We start from the raw sequence: 21427 nt of genomic DNA on the forward strand, positions 1-21427 counted from the left end.
GAACAGTGGACAAACAGAGAAAACTCATCAGCCTGACACATCAACTCTGTTTCCCTCTCCACAGTTGCCACCAGGCCTGTGGACTAAAGTTGCCTGCTTTGGCCATATCTTAATTCTTCTCCACCTGTAATTAGTTGCCCCTACCGACAGGGAGTATTCACTTTGTACTCATTAAATCAAAACAATGCCTATATGAATTCAAATCCCGGCTTGGGTCACTGTCTGTGTGGAGTTTGCACATTCTCCTTATGTCTGCGTGAGTTTCCTCCAGGTGCTCCGATTTCCCCCCACAGTCCAAGGATGTGCGAGTTAGGTTGATTGGCCATGCTAAAATTGCACTTAGTGTCCTGAGATGCATACGTTAGAGGGATTAGCGGGTAAATATTTAAAGATATGGGGGTAAGGCCTGGGTGGGATTGTGGTCGGTGCAGACTCGAGGGGCCGAAAAGCCTCTTTCTGTACTGTAGGGATTCTATGATTTCTGTGATTTCTATTATGTTTCAATCTGATCTGGAAATTTTATGCATGGTAATTGGAAGTACGCATGTCAGACACCCAGCTGGCCGAAACAAAACCCTTGTGTTACAATGCCACATATGAGGTATTGGACTTTCCTTATTAATATAATGAATTTATTAAAGCACTAATGACTGGGAGAAGCTTGCTACCAATTGTTCAAGATGGCAACAATTTACCCATCAGACGAAGTCACGCTTTGAGTCCAAATGTCTTAATAATGAGGCAGAGCGGTGAAAAGGAGAGGAAGCAAATCTTGCACTCCCACTACTTTGTGGACATCTTGCCCCATGTGTCCAAAGATTTGTGGGTATCATAAGAACATAAGAACATAAGAAATAGGAGCAGGAGTAGGCCATCCAGCCCTTCGAGCCTGCCCCGCCATTCAATAAGATCATGGCTGATCTGTCGCTGCTCAGTTCCACATTCCCGCCCTCTCCCCATAACCCTTAATCCCCTCTCCTATCAAAAAAATCTCCTATCAGCCTGTTCAGTTACATAAATACCCATGGCACAAACTCATGACCTTGAGTAGACAAAAAATAGAAACATAGAAAATAGGAGCAAGAAAGGCCATTCTTTCCATCTTGCCTGTTCCACCGTTTAATGTGATCCTCGTTGATCCCCTATCTCAATGCCATTCTATTTCCCCATTTCACTTGACATCTTCAGTGCCTAGAAAACTATCTGTTTCTTTCTGAAAGACATTCAGTGATTTAGCCTCCAAAGCCTTATGTGGTAAAGAATGCCAGACAATCACCACTGTTTGAATGAAGAAAATTCTCTCATCTCAGTCCTAAACGGCGTACCCTGTATCTTGAGACAGTAACTCCTTGTCATGGAACCGCCTAGATGTCATCCTCAAATAGAGAAACAGCTGATGATGACCATTATGTATTCCAGTTCAGGAATGAGCGCTCTTTGTAGCGCCTATTGAAGCTCAGTCATTTACTCGTCATACACATTTGCAGTATAACTTGCAAGGATGGACTGACCATATGGGAAATTTCCTGAGCAGTCCCATGACTGATTGCCAAATATTCCTTTGGAAATGCAGTAAACTGGCACCTCCATTTTACACAAAATCCTGTTCTCTATAAGAAAGCCATTCTACTAATGATTTTTTCTATCATCAAAAGCTCTGGTCTGAGTATATCATTGAAAATTATGTTTTATAAATTATGGTAAGATTCTCATCCATACAAAACTATTTTTGTTATGTTGTGCTGGAATCAAGAAGGTGTTTAAATAAAAAAATCCCCAAAAGAATAACTGCCCATCAAATCATTGCACCATACCAAAAGAAATCATTCAGTTGCCCTATTTTTATCATACTTAAGAGCACACTAGCAAAATGGCATGGATGCAGATCTTTTAAACGAGGGATTTTGTAAATGTGATCTCATTAATGGATTAACAAACTCCAGCAAAACATAACCTGTCAATGGTAATGAAGCCTTAACACATCACAAGAAGCTATTGAGTGATCCTGGGACATGTGTTACACCAGTGAGTAGACAAAAAAACTACATGAAAATCTCAGTTTACCCACGAGGCTCATCTTTCCAGATAAGTAGAAGATATCAGGTATGAATGTTCACAGCCTCTTGCAGGTAATAATGGAATTCATTTCATCCCCATGCATTGATGTAAAAAAGTATTTCTGTGTTATATTTAATATTTTTCATTATATTTGGTTTTCCTTGTAAGCTCCTTGGCCTACTATCTCTTCTTACTTGAATGATATTGAACAAACCTTGCCGTAGAGGTGGGATGATATATATTCATCACTCTCTAAAACTCCTGTCAGCTCCATTAATAGAACAATTTGGTAATTTATTGGTCAGCTGGTCACAAAATGGGGAAAGATGCTTCTCTTGAATTAGCTGTTGGATTAATTAGTAACCATTTTGTAAGAATGTATTGTTATTTTGAAGGATTAAGGAATACTTTTTCAGCACTCATTTTAAGGATTAGGGAAGTAGGCAGTTCAATCCCCTGCCAGTGCTTTTTTTCCACATTGCAGCCATCTAACTCTAATTAATTTCCTTCTAGTTTTTTTCAAAGCTAAGAAAAGAGAAATGAACTGTTGATAACATTGTAACGTAATTGTGATATTATTTAAAAAAAACAGCTTTTATCTGGATAATGTCTTTGCTCTGATAAAATGTCCAAGGACACTTCACTGAAGCATTATAAAACAAAATATGTCAAAGAGGTATAAGAAGATACCAGGGTGTAACTTACTTCAAACTTCTGATGGGCAATTTCTCTGTCCTCCAAAAATGCGATTTATTTCCCATTGTTATTGTTACCCACAGCTTCTGGGTAATTGTGAGAATAGATCCTTTTTCAAGATTTTTGGGAGATATTGAATAACTATATAATAGAGAACTATGTTTATGTGGGGGACAAAGACAATGGCCTTGATCTTTCAAATATTTAATTGGAAGAAATGTCTGCTCTTCCTGTATTGCATGTTGGGCAATCAGCCTTACAACTTAGATATAGTGAGGAGACGAAAGAGGTGGTGGTGAAGTAGAGCTGAACATCATTAATACATGTCATGGGTTGTCTGATAATGTCATCAAGTGGCAGTATGTAGATAAGGAGCAGTTAGGGGTCAAGGATACATACTTAGAGGACAATCGAGATAACAATGCAGCGTGAGAAGTGAAACCATTGGTTCAATGATAAGGCTAGATAGATAAGAATGGATCAGGAAAGTCCACCTAACTGGATGACAGTGGAGAGATGTTGGAGGAAGATGGAGAACCTTGTCAAAGGCTGCAGGCAGGGTGAGGCGGGGAATAATGTGCCTTTGTCACAGTCATTTTTTTTAATTCATTCAGGGGACGTCAGCGTCACTGGCCGGCCAGCATTTATTGCTTATTTCTAGTTGCCCTAGGGCAGTTGAGAGTCAACCACATTGCTGTGGCTCTGGAGCCACATGTAGGCCAGATCAGGTTGTTTGTCGTCATGAAAGGAAGTCAAGGGTTAGCAGAGAAATCTGTTTTTTCTCATCCAACTTCCAGAACCGTGCTAATGTTATAAATTTGTGAACAGGAATTTGCTGCTGGTGATTGTGCTGGAGAATTAAAACAAAATGATGCACATTTGACATCAAGAAAATACTGCTACTTACTTGTTGGGGGTTATATTTATATTGCATCTGACTATAAGACATATACATTTTATTAGGAAGACTTATAAATTTCCCCTTCAGCACTTGGGGATTTTGATATGGTAATACTAATTTTCAAAATGAGAAGCTAATTTAGTGGAACGGTAATGAGGATTATGTAATTAAAGCAATTATAACATTTTGCTAAATAAATTACAAAAAAAAAGTAGATGGTATTTGCTGATAGAACCATATCTTTCATGATGCAGATCTTTTCAGGACCTTGCCAAGCAAACAGATGTTCCATATGGAACTGTCCTTGATTCAGAAGTATTGCAAATTATCAAAACGAAGGGTCGGAACCCATTTGAGCTTGAACAAACATATGCTCATTTGTGGAATATGATAAACAAAACAAATGGTTTGGAGAACTGTGTGAAGAGAATTCATGATGGAATCCAAAGGGTGAGTAAGAAACTGCATGCAAGACTTTATTCATGTCAGTTTACATGGCATTTGACTTTGAATCACCTCTATCAATGATATTGTTTGTAAATATATAATTGCAGATAGCGAAACTGCTTTGGATGTATTTTGTAATTAGTGAATTAAGTATTCATTTACTGGGTGGAAATGTGGGCACAACTGTCTGAAAATCAGTCATAATTGTGAATCTCCCTCTTCTACAATATGAATTGAAATGCAACTTAAGTTTTAGCAATTGTTGCCTTCAGGACTTGCTCTAAAATCCATCTTGAACAATAGCTATACATACACCACTTACTGTTGTTAGAGATCTAAAAAGAAATTACTTTGAGCAATCAATCTGTGGTTATATTGAGAAGGTAAAATGGAGCATCTGTGTATTTCTTTGTAATGTTATGATCAGTCAACAATAGCACTGGAACGTATAATTTAGCAAGATAACATAGGCAGTCACAATGATCCTTAATTCTTCTCAGACAACTTAAAAGCTCACAATGATTTTAAATGTTGAAATGCCTCAGAAAGCTCAGACTTTCACAAAAGGTCATTGCTGACATCTTGCAGCCTCCTGGAACAAAGCCTCTTTACAACGGGCCAGGTGGACGTGAATTGTCAGTGGCCACCAAGGTCACCTCTTCACCAAACGTCTTCACACCAGATTCTTCCAGAGATCTGTTGATGGCAACTGCAGAATTTCACAATCTGTTGTCCACAAGGGCATCTCCCAGGTGACTGATGCCATGTTTGCCATGGTTACCACTTGTGTCCTTTTTGCTACTGATGATGCCAGTCAGACCCGCAGGTTTCTGCATTGACTGCATTCCCAAGCTATGCGGAGTCATAGGCTACACACGTATGAACCTGCCATCAGGTCAACTTAACAGTCATTGTCAATCGAGTGAGATTCCAGTTTGTCAGTGTTCAGCTAGTATGTGATCACCAGAAGGTTTTCATGCATGTCAGTAATGCTGCTTTCATTCTGCACCAGTCACATCTCCCATAGCTCTTTTTGCTCTAGACAGAATGATCACACGGGTCCTTGGGAATAATTGATGTGCTCTAAGGATGTATTTGATGACACCAGTGAGAATCACTACTACTGCTGCAGAGGAAATTTACGACTGGAGCTAAATGAACACAACAATATTCACTGAGCAAACCATGTTGCTGTGAGGGTGATTCAAGTAACCGGTCAGATCTGGAGATGTCATTCAGTATGCAAGGGTGCCCAGAATAGTCATAGAATCAGAGAACTCTACAGTGCAGAAGGAGGCCATGCAGCCCATTGAATCTGCATCAACCACAATCCCATCCAGGCCATATCCCCATAACCCCATGCATTTACCCTAGCTAGGCCCACTGACACTAAGGAGCAATTCAGTGTGGCCAATCCACCTAACCCGCACATCTTTGGACTGTAGTATTGATCTGTTTCACCTTGTACGTTGCAGCAGAGCAGCCAGGACTGGAGCTGCAGGAGGAGGAGGCTGATGATGAGGAGGAGGACCCTTATGTGGGGTAGGGATGCCTGTATCCGCACATCTAGATGTCACATAAGCACATGATGGACTCATAAAGGCACTGTTCAGAAAACCTGGGTACAAAGTCTCATGGTACATGAGTGTTGAATCTGTTGCTGTGCCACTGCCCTCCCTACCACGCAACCCAAATCATCCTCACAGTCAAGAATTCCTCAATTTCACCCATACCTTTGTGGGAATCCCATTCCTTTCCAAGTTAGTGTGCTTCTGGAACTCAGAAAGCAACAATGAAGAAAACAACAGAGACTTGAAATAAAATGAAGGATTCATTTATTTTTTCATTTACATTAAGACATTAAGACAATGACATTGTTATAAATACTGAAATGAATCCCCTTGTGCAACTAAAAGATCTTTATCTTTTCCTATTAGTTCTACATAGGGTTATCCCTATTGCCTCAGCAGAGATCAAGCCTGGATGATTATTGCTTGTATAGCTGAGATGTCCTTGAGCCTGTGAGGACTGTGTGATGTATTTTTGGGTAAAAGCCTTTGAGCAGCACAGCAAGCCGGGAGACACCAGCAGGGGGCCTGTAGTGAGGTTTGCGACCAGCGTAATGCCGGTCACGAGTCTCCCAGGCATTTTTTTTAGCAGAAATCAACACATAGCTGATTATCATATTGAAATGAGAATACTCCTGTTTTCCCACAGGTTGGGCACTCAGATTTCTTTTAGGAGAATCCCAGCCTATATTTTTTGTTGGGGGCAGTGGTCTGAAAGGATTCCAGTGATCATGTGACCATACTGCCTCAGAGTTAAGCAATAGAAGGGAAAGCAAGTCAACCAGGAGAGAATTGTGGCGGTGAGGAGTTTGCTGGGTGTAGCTCTGGCCATAAACCAGTTTTTATTTTTGGAACAAGCTGAGGGCAGAATTCTGTTGAAAATTCTATGCTGGCCAGAAGGGTGGAGAAACCTTGATAACTGAAGGGTTTGACTATCTGTAAGTTGAACTCTGATGTAGCCAAGCCGAGAGAGTGAAAGAGTTCATTGCTACAAATCCAGAATTAACATCAGAACCATAAAAGCTCAAACCCAAGATGACACTGTTTAAGACAGTAGCCACGCTTGTGTTGAACCAGGAGTTTACAATCATGGGGGCAATTGGAGGAGATTTGAAAGAAAAGCCTTGCCAAAAATAAAAGGAAGATCAAAGAAATCAGACCAACCTTCCAATTTTTAACACCTAATTTGAGCTTATTGGGCGCATAATCAAGTAGGTGTAAAAGGAACACTGAATGAAGAAATTCAATTTAAAGTATAAGAATCTGTGTTCATGGTACTTTTAATATATTTTAACACAACTATTTAACATAGATTGTGATTATTAATATTCATGTTCTCTGATTTTTGTGAAGTAAAATTATTTTGTTATGAAATTGTGAATCTTGTGGATTCACTATTTTAGTTGGTTGTTTAGATTCTTAAAAAAAATTTTACTTGCCTCAACTGAAAACATAACAAGGGCAGATTTGGTCATTGGGGCAGAAGGCAACATGATTCGGAGGCAGAGATGTGTAACGTGAGGGATTAGAAGTGGAAGCCTATGAGCAAAATCCACATTTTCTCGTGCCCTTTCCTCTAATGGCCCACCTGCACTTCCTTGCTTAGTAAAAGCTGGGAAAATCTTTGCAGCATGTCAGTGAGGCACTGAGTAGCGAAAGTCAAGCTTGCCATTATCCTATTTAAAGTGACAGATTCAGTGTACAGATCTTTGATCAGGGACAACAGGTATGGATTGCCTCCCATGTCTGATGGTCCATACACATGGCCACTGTTTCCATGGAGATGGAGATCTGTAAAGGCCAGAGACGTAATATCACTCACGTTTGAGGTGGATTCTTCCAATCTCTCTCCAAGAGTGTACAGTGCCTCTGGAAATACCATCAAAACCTCTCGCTTCTTCAGATTGAGTTCACTGCCATCACCTGCTCACCTGAGATGGAGGTTCATAAGTTCCATACACGCTGCTCTGATCCATGTGCACCAGCCTAAAATTTGAGGCTGGGTGGGAAGATGTCCTTATGTGGCCATAAAGGACCTTAATAGGGGAAAGGGTGGATTTCCTACCCAAGACCCTGCCCATTCTGCCATGAAATTGCATTTGGGTCATGGGTGGAGAACAGAAGGAACCCTGCTTATGCAATTTTATTACACCCTCCCCCTTCACTCCGCCGAACCACCCTACATCAGAATCCAGCTGGGGGAAGCATAAAATTCGACCATTCGAGTCTGAGCATTCCTCTTCTACAAAGAGGAAAAGCATGGGGGCAGTTCTCCCAAAAAATTCTAAGTGCCAAATTGGCATAAAAACGAGTAAATCATGCTGGTTTCTTCAGCAGGTTGTTTCAAAATGAATCCCCCATGTTCTGTGCACTGCTAAGTGCACGAGCGTAAATTGATCCAAAAAGCTGGGGGTGGGGCATTTTCCCACTGGAGAGACCGGCAGTGTAGCGCTGAGTGGGCCACTGTACGTGCACTGATCTGTCAGTGCCGAGATCAGCAGACGCGCAGTGGCCCCTGCCTGCCAGCTCCCGATTGCTGGCCAGCTCAATTGCCGGCTATGTGACTCCCCCCCCCAGACGACCCCATTGCTGGACACTCGAACATGCCCAGGCCAGCCTCAACATCCCCCAGCCCCAATCTCCTGATTCCCCGCACCCCCCACCCCCCCCACAACCAGGCCCAGCCCTCTGCCCCCCCACCCCCCCATCCCCCCACCCTCCACAGTCCCAACCACCCCCATCTTCCTGGTAGCCTTGACACCGATCCCCCCCGCCCTGTTCAAGCAGGCTGCGCACACGCCCCCCCCCCACCCCCCACTTCAATAGTCAGCCCCGATTGCTCATGTCATTCAGCACACAGTCCAGAGTGGCAAAGGAAACCCCACTTCCACAAATCACCTCTCAGAGACCCTGCCCTCCAATCAGTCCTCCATTAGATCCCACCCCTATGGCAATGCTTCTTGAACATTGGCATTTTGCCCTTTGGGCAGTTCTAGGGACTCAGCCTGGCACTGCCAAGGTGGCAATACCCAGGGGGCACTCCCCACAGCATTTGATCCTCTGAAGGGGCCTTGATTGCCTTCAGTCCCGGGTCTGCAAATGATATTAAAATTCTATGATAATGAACATTTCTGGCACAGAGCTGACGGCTCCGGAAATTCGGTGCTTGGAGAGACATGGAGGCCACAACACCCAGCAGGGAGCCCACAAACTGGCCTCTGCTTGAATCTCCTGGCCCACTGCACTACAAATGCAGCATAGCAGAATGGGAGAATTGCTCCCCCCATATGTGTGAGAAATGGGTTTCATAGAGAGGATGAAATATCAACATTTGTGGGAGGTGATTGTGAGGAATTGGTGTGAGATATCAATAAGACAAGGCTAAATGTCAATGTTGGCTGTTCACATAGGGATGTGAGTCAGAAGAATGAATGAACCTGCAACGTATGTGGGTCTGAGGATCGATATGCAAAACAATGTTGGGGAATTCAGGGAGCTTGCACCTGAATGTAAATCCACTGGGACATTTTGTTTGTGTTTTGTTCTCTTTGCCTATGGGAACACAAAAGTTATTTTTATCATCCCGTGAGAACAGCCACAACTTCTCAATTGCTTGTACGCCAGCTGCTGTCTTCTGATGACAAGAATTGACCTTGTGAGGGTCAACAGTGCCCAGCTTGCACCCCTTGTCAGTGCTGCAGCCAGTCCTCTACAGAGAGATGCTGCAGCTTCAACCCATTGCCACCAACATGGCAGCCTCTCCCTCCCCAACTGATGCACCCTCTTCCTTGTTCAGTTGTAAATTTCAAAGCGATCCGAGATGTGATGTTCACCTTCAGGGAGCAGATGCACTTTTGGCACGACAGCCAGATTTTCCAGATGATCCCACAGCTACAGGCCTCCTCTACAATCATGTTCATGGTCACTTGATTAGGTGGGAAGGTGCCATCCTTCTGTCTCTGGCACAGAGGCTCACTTACCTTGCCCAAGAAGCCTGGAGGAGAAAATGCAGCAAGTCATTACTGAATTGTGGGGTTACCATGCTGATTCTTTCTGATCTGTTGACAAGCTTGTCCTTCCTCGAGCCTTCACTACACCTACTTCAGTGATATCTTGACCCTCTCTCAAAGGAAGACCCTAAATCTGGTGGCTGCTGGGCAGGAGGTCAGTGTTCTGGTACTGCTGCAGCTTTTAATATGTGCCAATATGTCTAGATTTGTCTTTATGATCGGAGTGTACCAAGAAGGATTGGGTCCGCAAAGAGGCAGATATGGATGAATTACTGCTGTGCCCTGCAGGCCACAATGTTTCAGTGGCTCTGTGTTTCCATTTCCGGAGAGGTAAGAATCTCTGAGTAATGCAAAACAAGGCTAAATAGCTCATAACTCCAACAACAACAACGGCTGGGATGAATATAATGCATTAAACATAGTAAAACATCCCAAGGCATTTTGTGGTAGCATTATGACACCACATGAAGAGATGTTGATTGGAATTTGACCAGTCCACCTGCCATGGGAGTCAGAGCTGGTGATCCATGAAAAGGTCTGTTGACCTTGGGCAGGATTTTACGGTTTCGGGACAAGTGAGCCTGTAAAATCCCACCCTTTAGGACAAATAATGAAAAGCTTGGTCAATATGATGTGACCTCCTTTTTACTTTTGTTCACTTTTTCTCCCATATTATCAGTTGTTTGAGAATGTAACTCCCAATCTTTGCCTCACTCCTACATTCTACTTTGGTCAACCAGGCCTTGTGAGTATAAATTCGCTTTTTGTCAATTTAAGTAAATTGATGTAATTTTCCCTGTGAAAGGAAAATGTGCAAGATAGCAATACAAGTTAAAACAACAGCATATTTAAATTCTACACTTTCCCTGACAGTAGGGATTTTGTTGTCATCTGGATGGTGGTAATCTCACAGCATTTTACATGAAAATGTGTTCATTTTATAGAAAAGATAAATGTTGCGGGAATGGCAGAAGGCATTCATGTGGTCTGTAGAAATGCAGTGGGTTAATGGAAAATACATTATCAGGCGTAAATCGCATGCAATTGACATCCAATCATTGGGCAAATATTATGCTCAGGCAAACATCTAAGATAATTTTTGTAACAGGATTTTTTAGGCAACACAACAAACCAGCTAGCTAGTAAGAAGCTGCCCTACCCCCATCTTCCTGACGATAATGTAGGTAAAGTAGAGAATTGTAAAATGGTTCTGTAGGCATGCTGGATTCCAATGACAAGGGATTAGAACAATACAGATTTATTGTTAACTCTGAGAAGAATAGCTCTTACACACTATGCATCTGCCTGCACTCTGGAGAGAACTCCCATGCTGCTGGCATGTCACCGCTTATGTGCCTGTATCATCACAGTGCCCACATGACAACCCAATCTACATCTTGTCAATTTACGTTCAAACAACCAGCAATACTGAGCGGCAACAGTCATTAGATGTAAACTATTTACAGCATCAAAATTAAACAGGTTAGCAACAAGCAACTGTTTGCATCATGTAAAACATGGATTAGGCTGCTGCAGTTGATGCAGAGCCCATCGTGTCTCCTTTCTCCATTTTTTTAGCAAAGCAAAGGCTATTCCTGGAAGCTTGCATTTGGTTTATTCATATGCCCTAAAAGTGTGATTATGCCAGTTGGCTGTGCTGGAAATGCTCTTGGGATGGTGTCCTCAGTGTGAAGCTGTTTGGTTGCAGGGCATGGCTGTGTACCACCATCATTTTGTCATAGCCATGTGTGGTTGGGACCCTGACCATCTGACCAAGTGTTGAATGGCTTGCGAACATTTCAATTATGGTTTCTTTTTCCCCATAGCCAGTGCTCCATGAGAGCACAACTCATGTTGGTTTCAATGTTTGGTTGCAAGAGGGCCTTGGCAATGGAGATTGTGGTCCACCAGGAGAACATATGCAATGATGACCAGGGCAGATCCTGTCTTGGCACATTTCATAGGGTGAGGAGTGCAACTTAGAAATCTGTGCGAACTCAGACACATTTCTCAATTAGGTGTGTGGCTAAGCGTATCACCCATTCTGCCATGCCCTTGGATTATGGGTATAGGGGGCTACTCGTGATGTGCTCAGAGTCCCATGTGTGTGCAAGATGTGTAAACCTGCTGGAGACAAACTGGTGAGTATTGTCCATTATTATCTTCTGAGCGATGTTGCAAAGTGTCTCTTCAGTTTGATTATGACTGTGTTACCCTTCATGTCTGGCAAGTGGTCAATATCGAACAACTCAAGAGTATGAGTCAGACTGAGTGATGCTTATCATTCCATTAAAAAATGTCAGCCACTGTAAGTGACCATGGGCGATCGGGGATCTCACGTAGATGCCGTGGCTTTTTGTCTTCTTGCAGCTTGAGGGCATTACATGATGCACATCTGGATACTCCCCTCTATGTCAGCATGCATGGAGGGTCAGTGTAGTGATTCCTTTGCCCTGTATCTGATCGCTTTCAACCTTGGATATAATACTTCCACAGATGGCAGGGATGACGAATCAGAATCAGTCTGTCTTGGATGGTTAGTTCATCTCTGATGGTGAAGAATGTAGGGAGCTATGGAAAAGATCCTTTGAGTACATGGGCCAGCCTTTCATGAAGACATTTTGAAGCCATCTGCAGGGGATATCTGCATGAGGCCCTCTTTGAGTTCCTGAATTCAATGAAAGGAAATCACCTTTACAATCATGATGCTGATATCCTCCTCACAGTCTTCCTGGTCAGTGGTGAGTAGGGAGGCTCTGGAAAGGGCAATAGCCAGGTACAGCTCCTCACTGCATTTATAGACGACACTGAGGTTGTAGCATTGTAGCTTTAGCATTGCATGCTGAAGCCATGAAGACAAAGTGTGATGAGGCTTTTCTAGAATAGTATTGAGTGGCTGTTGAGTTCCAACACTTAAGTAATGACCATATATGAAGCATGGATTTCTGACAGACAAGTTTAATGGCCAGAATTTTCCAGCCATTCATACTCCATCACCGCTTAAGTGAAGTTGGAAAATTTGACGCTCAGCCAAAAATTTCCAGCCACTATCTGTAACTAATTTGATGATAGACCCCCTGGCTAATAGTAGTTTACAGGAGCTATATATTATGGTTGATTGGTGTTGAAGTAACTGCCTGACACACACTGTAGTGTACAGAATTGATACTAAAACAAGTATGTAGTGCACAGTCTACAGCAAAGCATTTGCTCAACTAAGTAAGCTTTTCTGTTACGTATAAAGTTTAAGCAAAAATGTATCATACCTACAAATTAGGAACATCAGTTGAAAATAGAAAATTCAGGACGATTTTTTAAAATTAAAAGTGCAGCAGGAACTGACTGCCACTGTGGGTGGCAGAATGGGATGCTTTTTGAAGAAGTAATCTTATTAGAAATGCATCAGAGGAATATTGTGGAAAGGTAACCGAATGGACGAAAGGTATTTTCCTACCAAAAACTGTTAGTATCCATTCTTGATTCTAATCATCTATCTCATCGCTCTCGAGGGAATAATAATGAGATCCAGGTTCATTAAGTGCCCATGAAAATGTGCCAATATGCGATCCCATTAATATAAAACTGTGCATGTGGATCACCAACTGTTTGCTGGTGAGATTTAGGAAAACAAATGGATCATCATTTCTGTCAGTGTATGAGCAGCTAATCATAGAATCCCTACAGCACAGAAGGAGGCTATTCTGTCCGTTGAGTCTACACCGACAACAATCCCGCCCAGGCTGTATTCCCGTGACCCCTCATATTTACCCTGCTAAACCCCTCTGACACTGGGGTCAATTTAGCACAGCCAATCAATTTGACCCACACATCTTTGGACTGTGGGAGGAAACCGAAACACTCAGAGGAGACCCACACGGACTCGGGGAGAATGTGCAAACTCCACACAGACAGTGACCGAAGGCCAGAATTGAACCCGGGTCCCTGGCGCTGTGAGGCAGCAGTACTAACCACTGTGCCACCATGCTGCTATGTGCATCCACAGAGTTAGTCAGGGTCTTCAGCTCTGCTATTTCTTTAATCAATCCAGAAGCATAATAGACCAATGGCTACTGTTACTACTTGTCTCAGATAAGATGTTTGTCTGATTGTGAGCTTATCCGCAATAAGTTGAATGATATTTTGGAACGAAGCTACTTGACTGCTTGTTGAAGGAGCTGGAAAGAGCTATTAATCATAGAATTAATACTGTAAATAGCCAGCAATCAGTGATTGCGAAATTATCCATGAGAATGGATGATACTTTCAAAAGTAGAATAATGAAATAAAAATTATCTGGGGCCATGAAATGCTGACTGGATAATTGGTTTCCAATGCTTTTTGAGATGATAGGGGAATTTTATTTTGTGATCTGATAATTTTAGCTTAATTAAAAATTGTGAACAAATGGATTCCAACAAAAGAAGTGGAGCCATGAATTTTGACCCAGAATACATTTACTTTTGATGTAAGTGTGCTGCAAGAGACAAGAACAAAACATCAATTGTTGTTGCCATTATCATCTGTCAAATCAAAGAATTCAAAACATAGGCCATGGATGAACGGGGATATCCACTGCTTGCTGAAGTCCAGGTCTGAGCTGTTCAAGTCAGGCGACACTGACCTATACAAGAAAGCCAGATACAATCTGAGAAGATCATCAAAGATGCCAAATGACAGTACCAGATCAAATGAGAATCCCAGGCTAGCCAAACCAGCCACCGTCAACTGTAGCAAGTCTGCAAGACATTACAGGCTAGAAGATGAAGGCATGTAAAATCCCCAGCTCCAATACACCCCTCCCTGATGAGCTCAATGCATTCTACACCTGTTCTGAGCAAGAGGTCAGCGTGAGCATGCCCTCCATCCAGGAAGTTCTGGATGAACCTGTGTCTAGAGTCACCATTGCAGATGTCAGAGCAGCTTCCTCGAAGGTCAACCCATAGAAAGCGACTGGCCCAGATGGGGTACCCGGATGAGCACTCAGATCCTGCGCTGATCAGCTGGCAGGGGTATTCGCAGACATCTTCAACCCCTTTTTACAACAATCTGAGGTCCCTATCTGCTTCAAGAAGATGACCATCACCCTGATACCTAAGAAGAAGCAAGCAGCGTGCATAATGACTATCAGCCGGTGTCCATGATATCCATCATTATGATGTGCTTCGAAAGGTTAGTTATGGAATGATCAATTCCAGCCTCCCAGACTACCTGGATCCACTACAGTTTGCCTATATCTGCAACAGGTCCACAGCAGACACCATCTGCCTGGCCTTGCGCTCAACCCCGGAACACCTAGTTAACAAGGACACCGAGGTCAGACTCCTATTTATTGACTACAGCTCAGCCTTCAACACCATTATTCCCACAAAACTCATCTTCAAACTCCTAGGCCTGGGCCTTGACACTTCCCTCTGTGACTGGATCCTGAACTTCCTAACTCACAGATCACAATCAGTAAGAATAGGCAACGACACCTCTTCCACGATCATTCTCAACACCGATGCTTGACAAGGCTGTGTTCTCAGCCTCCTACGAGACTCCCTATACACCTATGACTGCGTGGCCCAATTCCCCTCCAATTCAATTTTCAAATTTGCTGATGATACAACTGGAGTGGGTCAGATCTCAAACAATGATGAGACAGAGTACAAGAATGAGATGTAGAATCTGGTGAACTGGTGCGGTAACAATAATCTCTCCCTCATTGTCAACAAAACAAAGGAGTTTATCAGGAAGTGTTAAGGAGAACATGCCCCTGTCTAAATCAATGGGAATGAAGTAGAAAAGGTCAAAAGCTTCAAGTTTTTAGGTGTCCAGATTACCAACAGCCTGTCCTGGCCCCCCATGCTGACACTATAGTGAAGAAAGCCCACCAACGCCTCTACAGACTAAGGAACTTTGGCATGTCAGCTATGAGTCTCACCAACTTTTACAGATACACCATAGAAAGCATTTTTTCAGGTTATGTCACAGCTTGGTATGGCTTCTGCTCTGCCCAAGACCACAAGGAACTACAAAAGGCCATGAATGTGATTCATCTTGCAAGCCAGCATCCCATCCATTGACTCTGTCTACAATTCCACTGTCTTGACAAAGCAGCCAGCATAAGTCAGGACCCCACGCACCCCATACATTCTCTCTTCATCCTTCTTCCATCCAGAAAAAGATATGAAAGCCTGAGGTCACATACCAACTGACTCGGTTTCTTCACTGCTGCCATCAGACTTCTGAATGGACTTACCTTGCATTAAATTGACCTTTCTCTACATTCTAACCATGACTGTAACATATTCTGCACTCTCTCATTTCCTTCTCCATGAACAGTATGTTTTGTCTGTATAGCGCGCAAGAAACAATACTTTTCACTATATGCTAATACATGTGACAATAATACATTAAATCAATTTTGTACAGAAAATTACTAATGACTTTTTTTGGCAACCTTACTGAAAAGATTCTAAGTGCCGAACAAGCGTGAAAACAGGGGAGAATCACACTGATTTTTTAGGCAAATTTCCTGTTGCAATGATACAGCATTTAATTAAAAAAGAGTCAGGATGTGATTCTTTCCAGTTTGGGGAGGGGTGGAGCCTATTCTCACCTTTGAAGTTGGCTGCTGAGCTCTAGATGCACCCTTGCGCATGTGCTCCGACCTCCCAGTAGACTACACAGTACATTGGGAGATTTCCTGACACTCTCCTCACCTCCCCCCACCTCACAGACATTGGGACTTGCAGTTGATCACTCACTATGCCAGACTCCCCATCCACCAGCCCCCCCACTCAATGATCACCACCCCAGTAGACCAATTCCCTCTCTGGATTGCCACCTTTGACAATCCCCACCCTCTCATCATCACCCCAGTTTATCTCTAATCCCTTCCCTCCTCCCTGCCTCAGCTATCATGACCCAGCCTCTTCAGACTTTGCCCCTTCAACCACTGCCCTTCAGGCCCCACCCCCTTCATGCCCCACATCCTCAGGTCTCTCGCCCTCAGGCCTCACCTCTTGGCACCGCTCAGTGCCTGATAAGCAGTTCCAGGATGCCTGTGGGCAGTGTCAAGGTATCAGGCAGGCACTGCGCACATGGAACTGCTTGGCCCTACCCCTGACTACCCCTGACTACCCAGTGGGCTTCACTGGCCTCCAATCCCACTGATCCCCATTGGTGGGGACCATATGTGATCCTGGTGGTGAGAACCTCAACCGGTGAGCAGGTAAGGGCAAGTAAGCTTGGACCATAGCATCTAGGACTCACTAATTATATTTAAATGAGGTAATGAATGTTGAAATCAGCTTCACAACCTTTATAGGCACAAACTGATTTTTCACCTCTCACCCAAGCTTACTGTCTCACCGTACTGATTAAACAGCAGGACAAGCTGGTAGGATTGCCCACTAAGTCTCACAGCAGCAAGAAAATCAGTGCACACTGGCGTGGTCCCACACTGAGTCATTTATTGGGACAATTGTGCTTACATGTCACTAGTGGGAGAGGTGGGACCTAAACATGCCGGTGAGCCCAGCTGCAGTGTGATCGAATGCCATTTTTAAAGAGTGCCCAATCTCACAGTGCACTGGGATGCCAGGTTGGTGGTGCACTGCCCAGCTATGTGCCAAACTACCTGGGAGCTTCAATGGCCTCCAACCCCCCCAGCATGCCCATCCCTCCTTGTCTCCACTAATGGAGGGTCGGAAGATCCCAGGAGTTGGGAGAATCCGGTGTCGAACATGCTGAGCACATTTAAATGCTATTTTAAATAGGTTAATCACCTTGCGCTCTTTCTGGGGGCAATCCGGCTTGCGTCTGTAGAAAGAGACCAGGACAATTGTAAACAGCAAACTCTTGTCAAGGACTATGGGGAGAAGGCAGGAGAATGGGGATGAGAATTATATCAGCCATGATTGAATGGCAGAGCAGACTCCATGGGCCAAATGGCCTAATTTCTGCTCCTACATCTTACAGTCTTATGGTGCCGGCGCAAAACCAATTTTTAGGCCCACATGCAATTTTTGGGGTTGGTTCGATCTGTGTCTGGTGCAGTGAAGCCAGAAAAAAGCTCTCTTAGTGTTCTACCAAATAAGGTATTTCTGAATAGTTCAATTATCAAAATTATTATTTTGGCTCAAAACTTATTTCCTCAAAATATCAGACAGTAAATTAGTCCCATAGTTATCTACCTGATTTATGTAAAATGATGGTATCTAGATTTTCCTCTATGGCAGTATCTTATTAGACAAGCATGGAGCCTGGCAGGTGAGTCCTTGACATGTGGTGCTTCCTGTAGGTTAGTGTCACATTCAGGATGAATTTTTAACAGCATTTACCATTGTTGTGTTTGGTGTTAATGCGTGTAATCAATGGCATTTAAAATCCCTTGGAATCATTATTATAAAGCTAGTTGTAATTGCTCTAGCTCCTGCTGGGTTTTGGAAAGCGGATAAAAAGCTCTTCACTAATGAAAGCAAGACTGCTATTTATATCTACAGAGCTGTCAGAAGTAACAATATTGCCTTTGCTTTAACAAGACAGTAAGTTGGGGTCTGATTTCGTGTCGGTCGTTTCAAAGACAATGTAGTATTACTCTGTTAATCAGTCTGGAGAAAGTCGGCAGCTTAAGTGTTGTTATTAGCCAAAAAAAAGACTCCTGAACATTTTTGCCTTCCAAGAATATTACCTAAATAAAAATGTTAATTATCGGACTAATAAAAATGGCAGGTACTGATGTTTAGAGGGCCCAGGCAACTGCAGACATGTGGTCAATGGTGAAGTAGTTAAAATCACAGATGCGCAGCAACTTAGAATTAGGTGAGTACAGAGATATCAAAGGCTTGTGAGGCTAGAGGGAGAAGGGACCAGATATTCCTGTCCTGACACAGGACAAACCTGTATTAGGTGGGCAAAAAAGAGGCAGGTAGGTCCCACACACAGAAGCCCGATCCCATCCACATTAGCAACAGTTTTTAATGCGGCAGGAAGGGACAGGGCCACAGTGCTACACAGTATCATTCTGGCTCCATTTCTGAACATTCTGGCTCCATTGTAGGAGTAGGTATTTTAGACACTCCACAACTTTGAGTTGGGCTAGCTTCTGAATCATAGAATCCTACAGTGCAGAAGGAGGCCATTTGGCCCATCAAGTCTGCACCAACCACAGTCCCACCCAGGTCCTATCCCCATAACCCCATGCATTTACCCTAAATAGTTTCCCTGACATTAAGTGGCAATTTAGCATGGCCAATCTACCTAACCTGCACATCTTTGGATTATGGGAGGAAACCAGAAGGAACCCACACATTTTCTCAAGGGCAATTAGAGATGGACATTAAGTGCTGGCATAGCCAATGATCCGCACATCCTGAGAGCAAATCAATAAAAATCACCACGCTCCTGATGCACGAAATAATGTAATCTGTCTTATTAAATATGGACATGGCATTCCCATTGTATCAGCTCATACACATTTTCATTCGCTTAATTTGAATCCTTACTCGTGCGATTCAGCCAACCTTGACTACCTCATACACTGCAGGAAAGAATGTCCTGAGGTGTGGTACATCGACAAGACCACCATGCAGATGCTACGACAACAGACGAATGGACACCACGCGACAATCACCAGGCAGGAGTGTTCCCTTCCTGTCGAGGAACACTTCAGCAGTCACGGGCATTCAACCTCTGATCTTTGGGCAAGTGTTCATGTAGGCCTTCAAGACACATGACAACACAGAAACGAAAGCCAAGTGCCGCACACATGAGGACAGCCTTGACCGGGATCTTGGGTTCATGTCACACTACATGTAACCCCCACTATTTTGCCTGGGCTTGCAAAATCCTTTAACTCACTCGGGACAATTCACACCTCTTTAACCTATGGTTATCCCTCTCTCTACTCACACTATCTCTATCTGTACAGACTTGATTACCTGTAAAGATCGCATTCCAACCATTATCTTGCAATTGCACCCCTGTCTATAATATGCCTTGTTTGTGAACCCAACTCTCCACTCACTGAGGAAGGAGCAACGCTCTGAAAGCTTGTGATTTCCAAATAAACCTGTTGGACTGTAACCTGGTGTAGTGAGACTTCTTACTGTACCTAATTTGAAAATTAGTCATGAACTACAAATTTTAAGCAACGACTTAAAAATACCAAAACCATTTTTTTAAGATATGTCTATTAAAAAGATGTTCATTGATGTAGTCAGTACCGCTATGTGACAAATGTTTTTGAAAGCTAAATATAGAGCTATGTTTGAGTAAACCATTTAGTAACACACTTTCATATTTTAAGGTAAAGTCTGGAAATTATGCATTCATCTGGGATGTTGCAGCACTAGAATATATTGTAGAGAATGAACCTGACTGCAGCCTTGTCACAGCAAGGAATTCTAAAGTCGATCGAGGGTATGGCATTGCTCTTCAAGATGGCAGTCCTTACAGGGATATTTTTTCACACAGGTATGCCTTTTATGTTTCAAACGCAATAGTTTGAATAATGTGGTGTTCAACTTAGTGTCTAAAATATAGTTATATTCCCCAACAATAACAATTTAATTGGTTTAATTTTCTTTTGCAATTTAAATGAAAACTGCATAGTTTTAATTACTTAAAGTAGCTGTAGTGCTATGCAACTAATGTTATGGAACACTCGATATCATGGGGATTTTCCGGTTCCCCCCACAGAGTATTTTCTGGTGGAGGCAGTTCGCCGTTGGTGGCCGGTGGGATCTTCCAGTCTTGCCAAAGTCAATGGTCATTTGCGTCGCTCATCAGCCGCACTACTGGGGAATCTGCCATGGGTGGTGGGGAAGTGGGGTGGGGAGTGGGACCTTTGGTGGGACTGAAGGATTCCGCCATTGGGAAGGGCTGTAAACTTTTTTTCCTTGCAGTAATCATGAGAATGAATATGCTATAGTTAGAATACCAGGTTGCTTAAACTCACAATGGGCAGACTGAATTGCTTTCTCAACTTCAACTGCCTGGTAGCTTTCACAATGAATCTATCAAGAGCCACTATATTTTGTTTTGATTGGAAGTATATAAGCTACATGGACAACCCCTAGGAAACAGAGTGTTAATTAAACACTTGATTCAAGCTGACCTCACAAAAAAGCCAAAAATATTGGCACCAAAAATATTTGTGGATATTTCCACTGGGTGATTCATCATTTATAATCAATTTATATAGCAGTGAACTAATATTGGGATTCCACGACAACCCACATTGAAGGGACCTATGTTTACCTAATCAATGGCATTAAGTAGAAAACTAGGCTATTTTGTCCCTCTGCATTCAATGTGTTTTTGCTGAACCTTACCGTAGCAAATATGTAACAAAACGCATCACCCATAAGGTCTTATAGGATTCTCCAGAAATGCCTGCATCAAAAGCACTGGAGAAATGCAGCAAGTAATAAATTTAGGTTTATTTATTTGAATTTCATCACTCTGTTTTAAACATCATTACTTTCACTAGTACTGGACAGGGAATTAATAATAATGATAACTATATGTTATGATTTTATTTATTTGGTGTGAGTAGGTCAGTAAAATATATTGATTTAGAAGTATATAAGTTAAATGGACAACACCTTATAAATTCCATATGGGGTGGGCGACACAGTGGTTAGCACTGCTGCCTCATAGCGCCAGCCACCAAGTTCGATTCCCAGCTTGGGTCACTGTCTGTGAGGAATTTACACGTTCTTCCTGTTTCTGCGTGAGTTTCCTCCAAATGCTTTGGT

General features: G+C 42.8%; 1 protein-coding gene across 2 annotated transcripts in view; it reads left to right on the forward strand.

The window, feature by feature from the left end:
• LOC145351504 (glutamate receptor ionotropic, delta-2-like) overlaps window positions 1-21427 on the forward strand; it is a 380118-nt gene that overhangs the window by 327542 nt on the left and 31149 nt on the right. For both annotated transcript variants that reach the window (XM_080201102.1, XM_080201103.1), the window contains exons 13-14: window positions 3910-4105; window positions 19975-20141. In XM_080201102.1, the coding sequence (XP_080057228.1) occupies window positions 3910-4105; window positions 19975-20141 (363 nt within the window). The remainder of the gene's footprint in view (window positions 1-3909; window positions 4106-19974; window positions 20142-21427) is intronic.

The sequence above is a fragment of the Carcharhinus amblyrhynchos genome, chromosome 13 (genome assembly GCF_965287045.1).
Source record: "Carcharhinus amblyrhynchos chromosome 13, sCarAmb.v2.hapA, whole genome shotgun sequence".
NCBI lineage: Eukaryota > Metazoa > Chordata > Chondrichthyes > Carcharhiniformes > Carcharhinidae > Carcharhinus > Carcharhinus amblyrhynchos.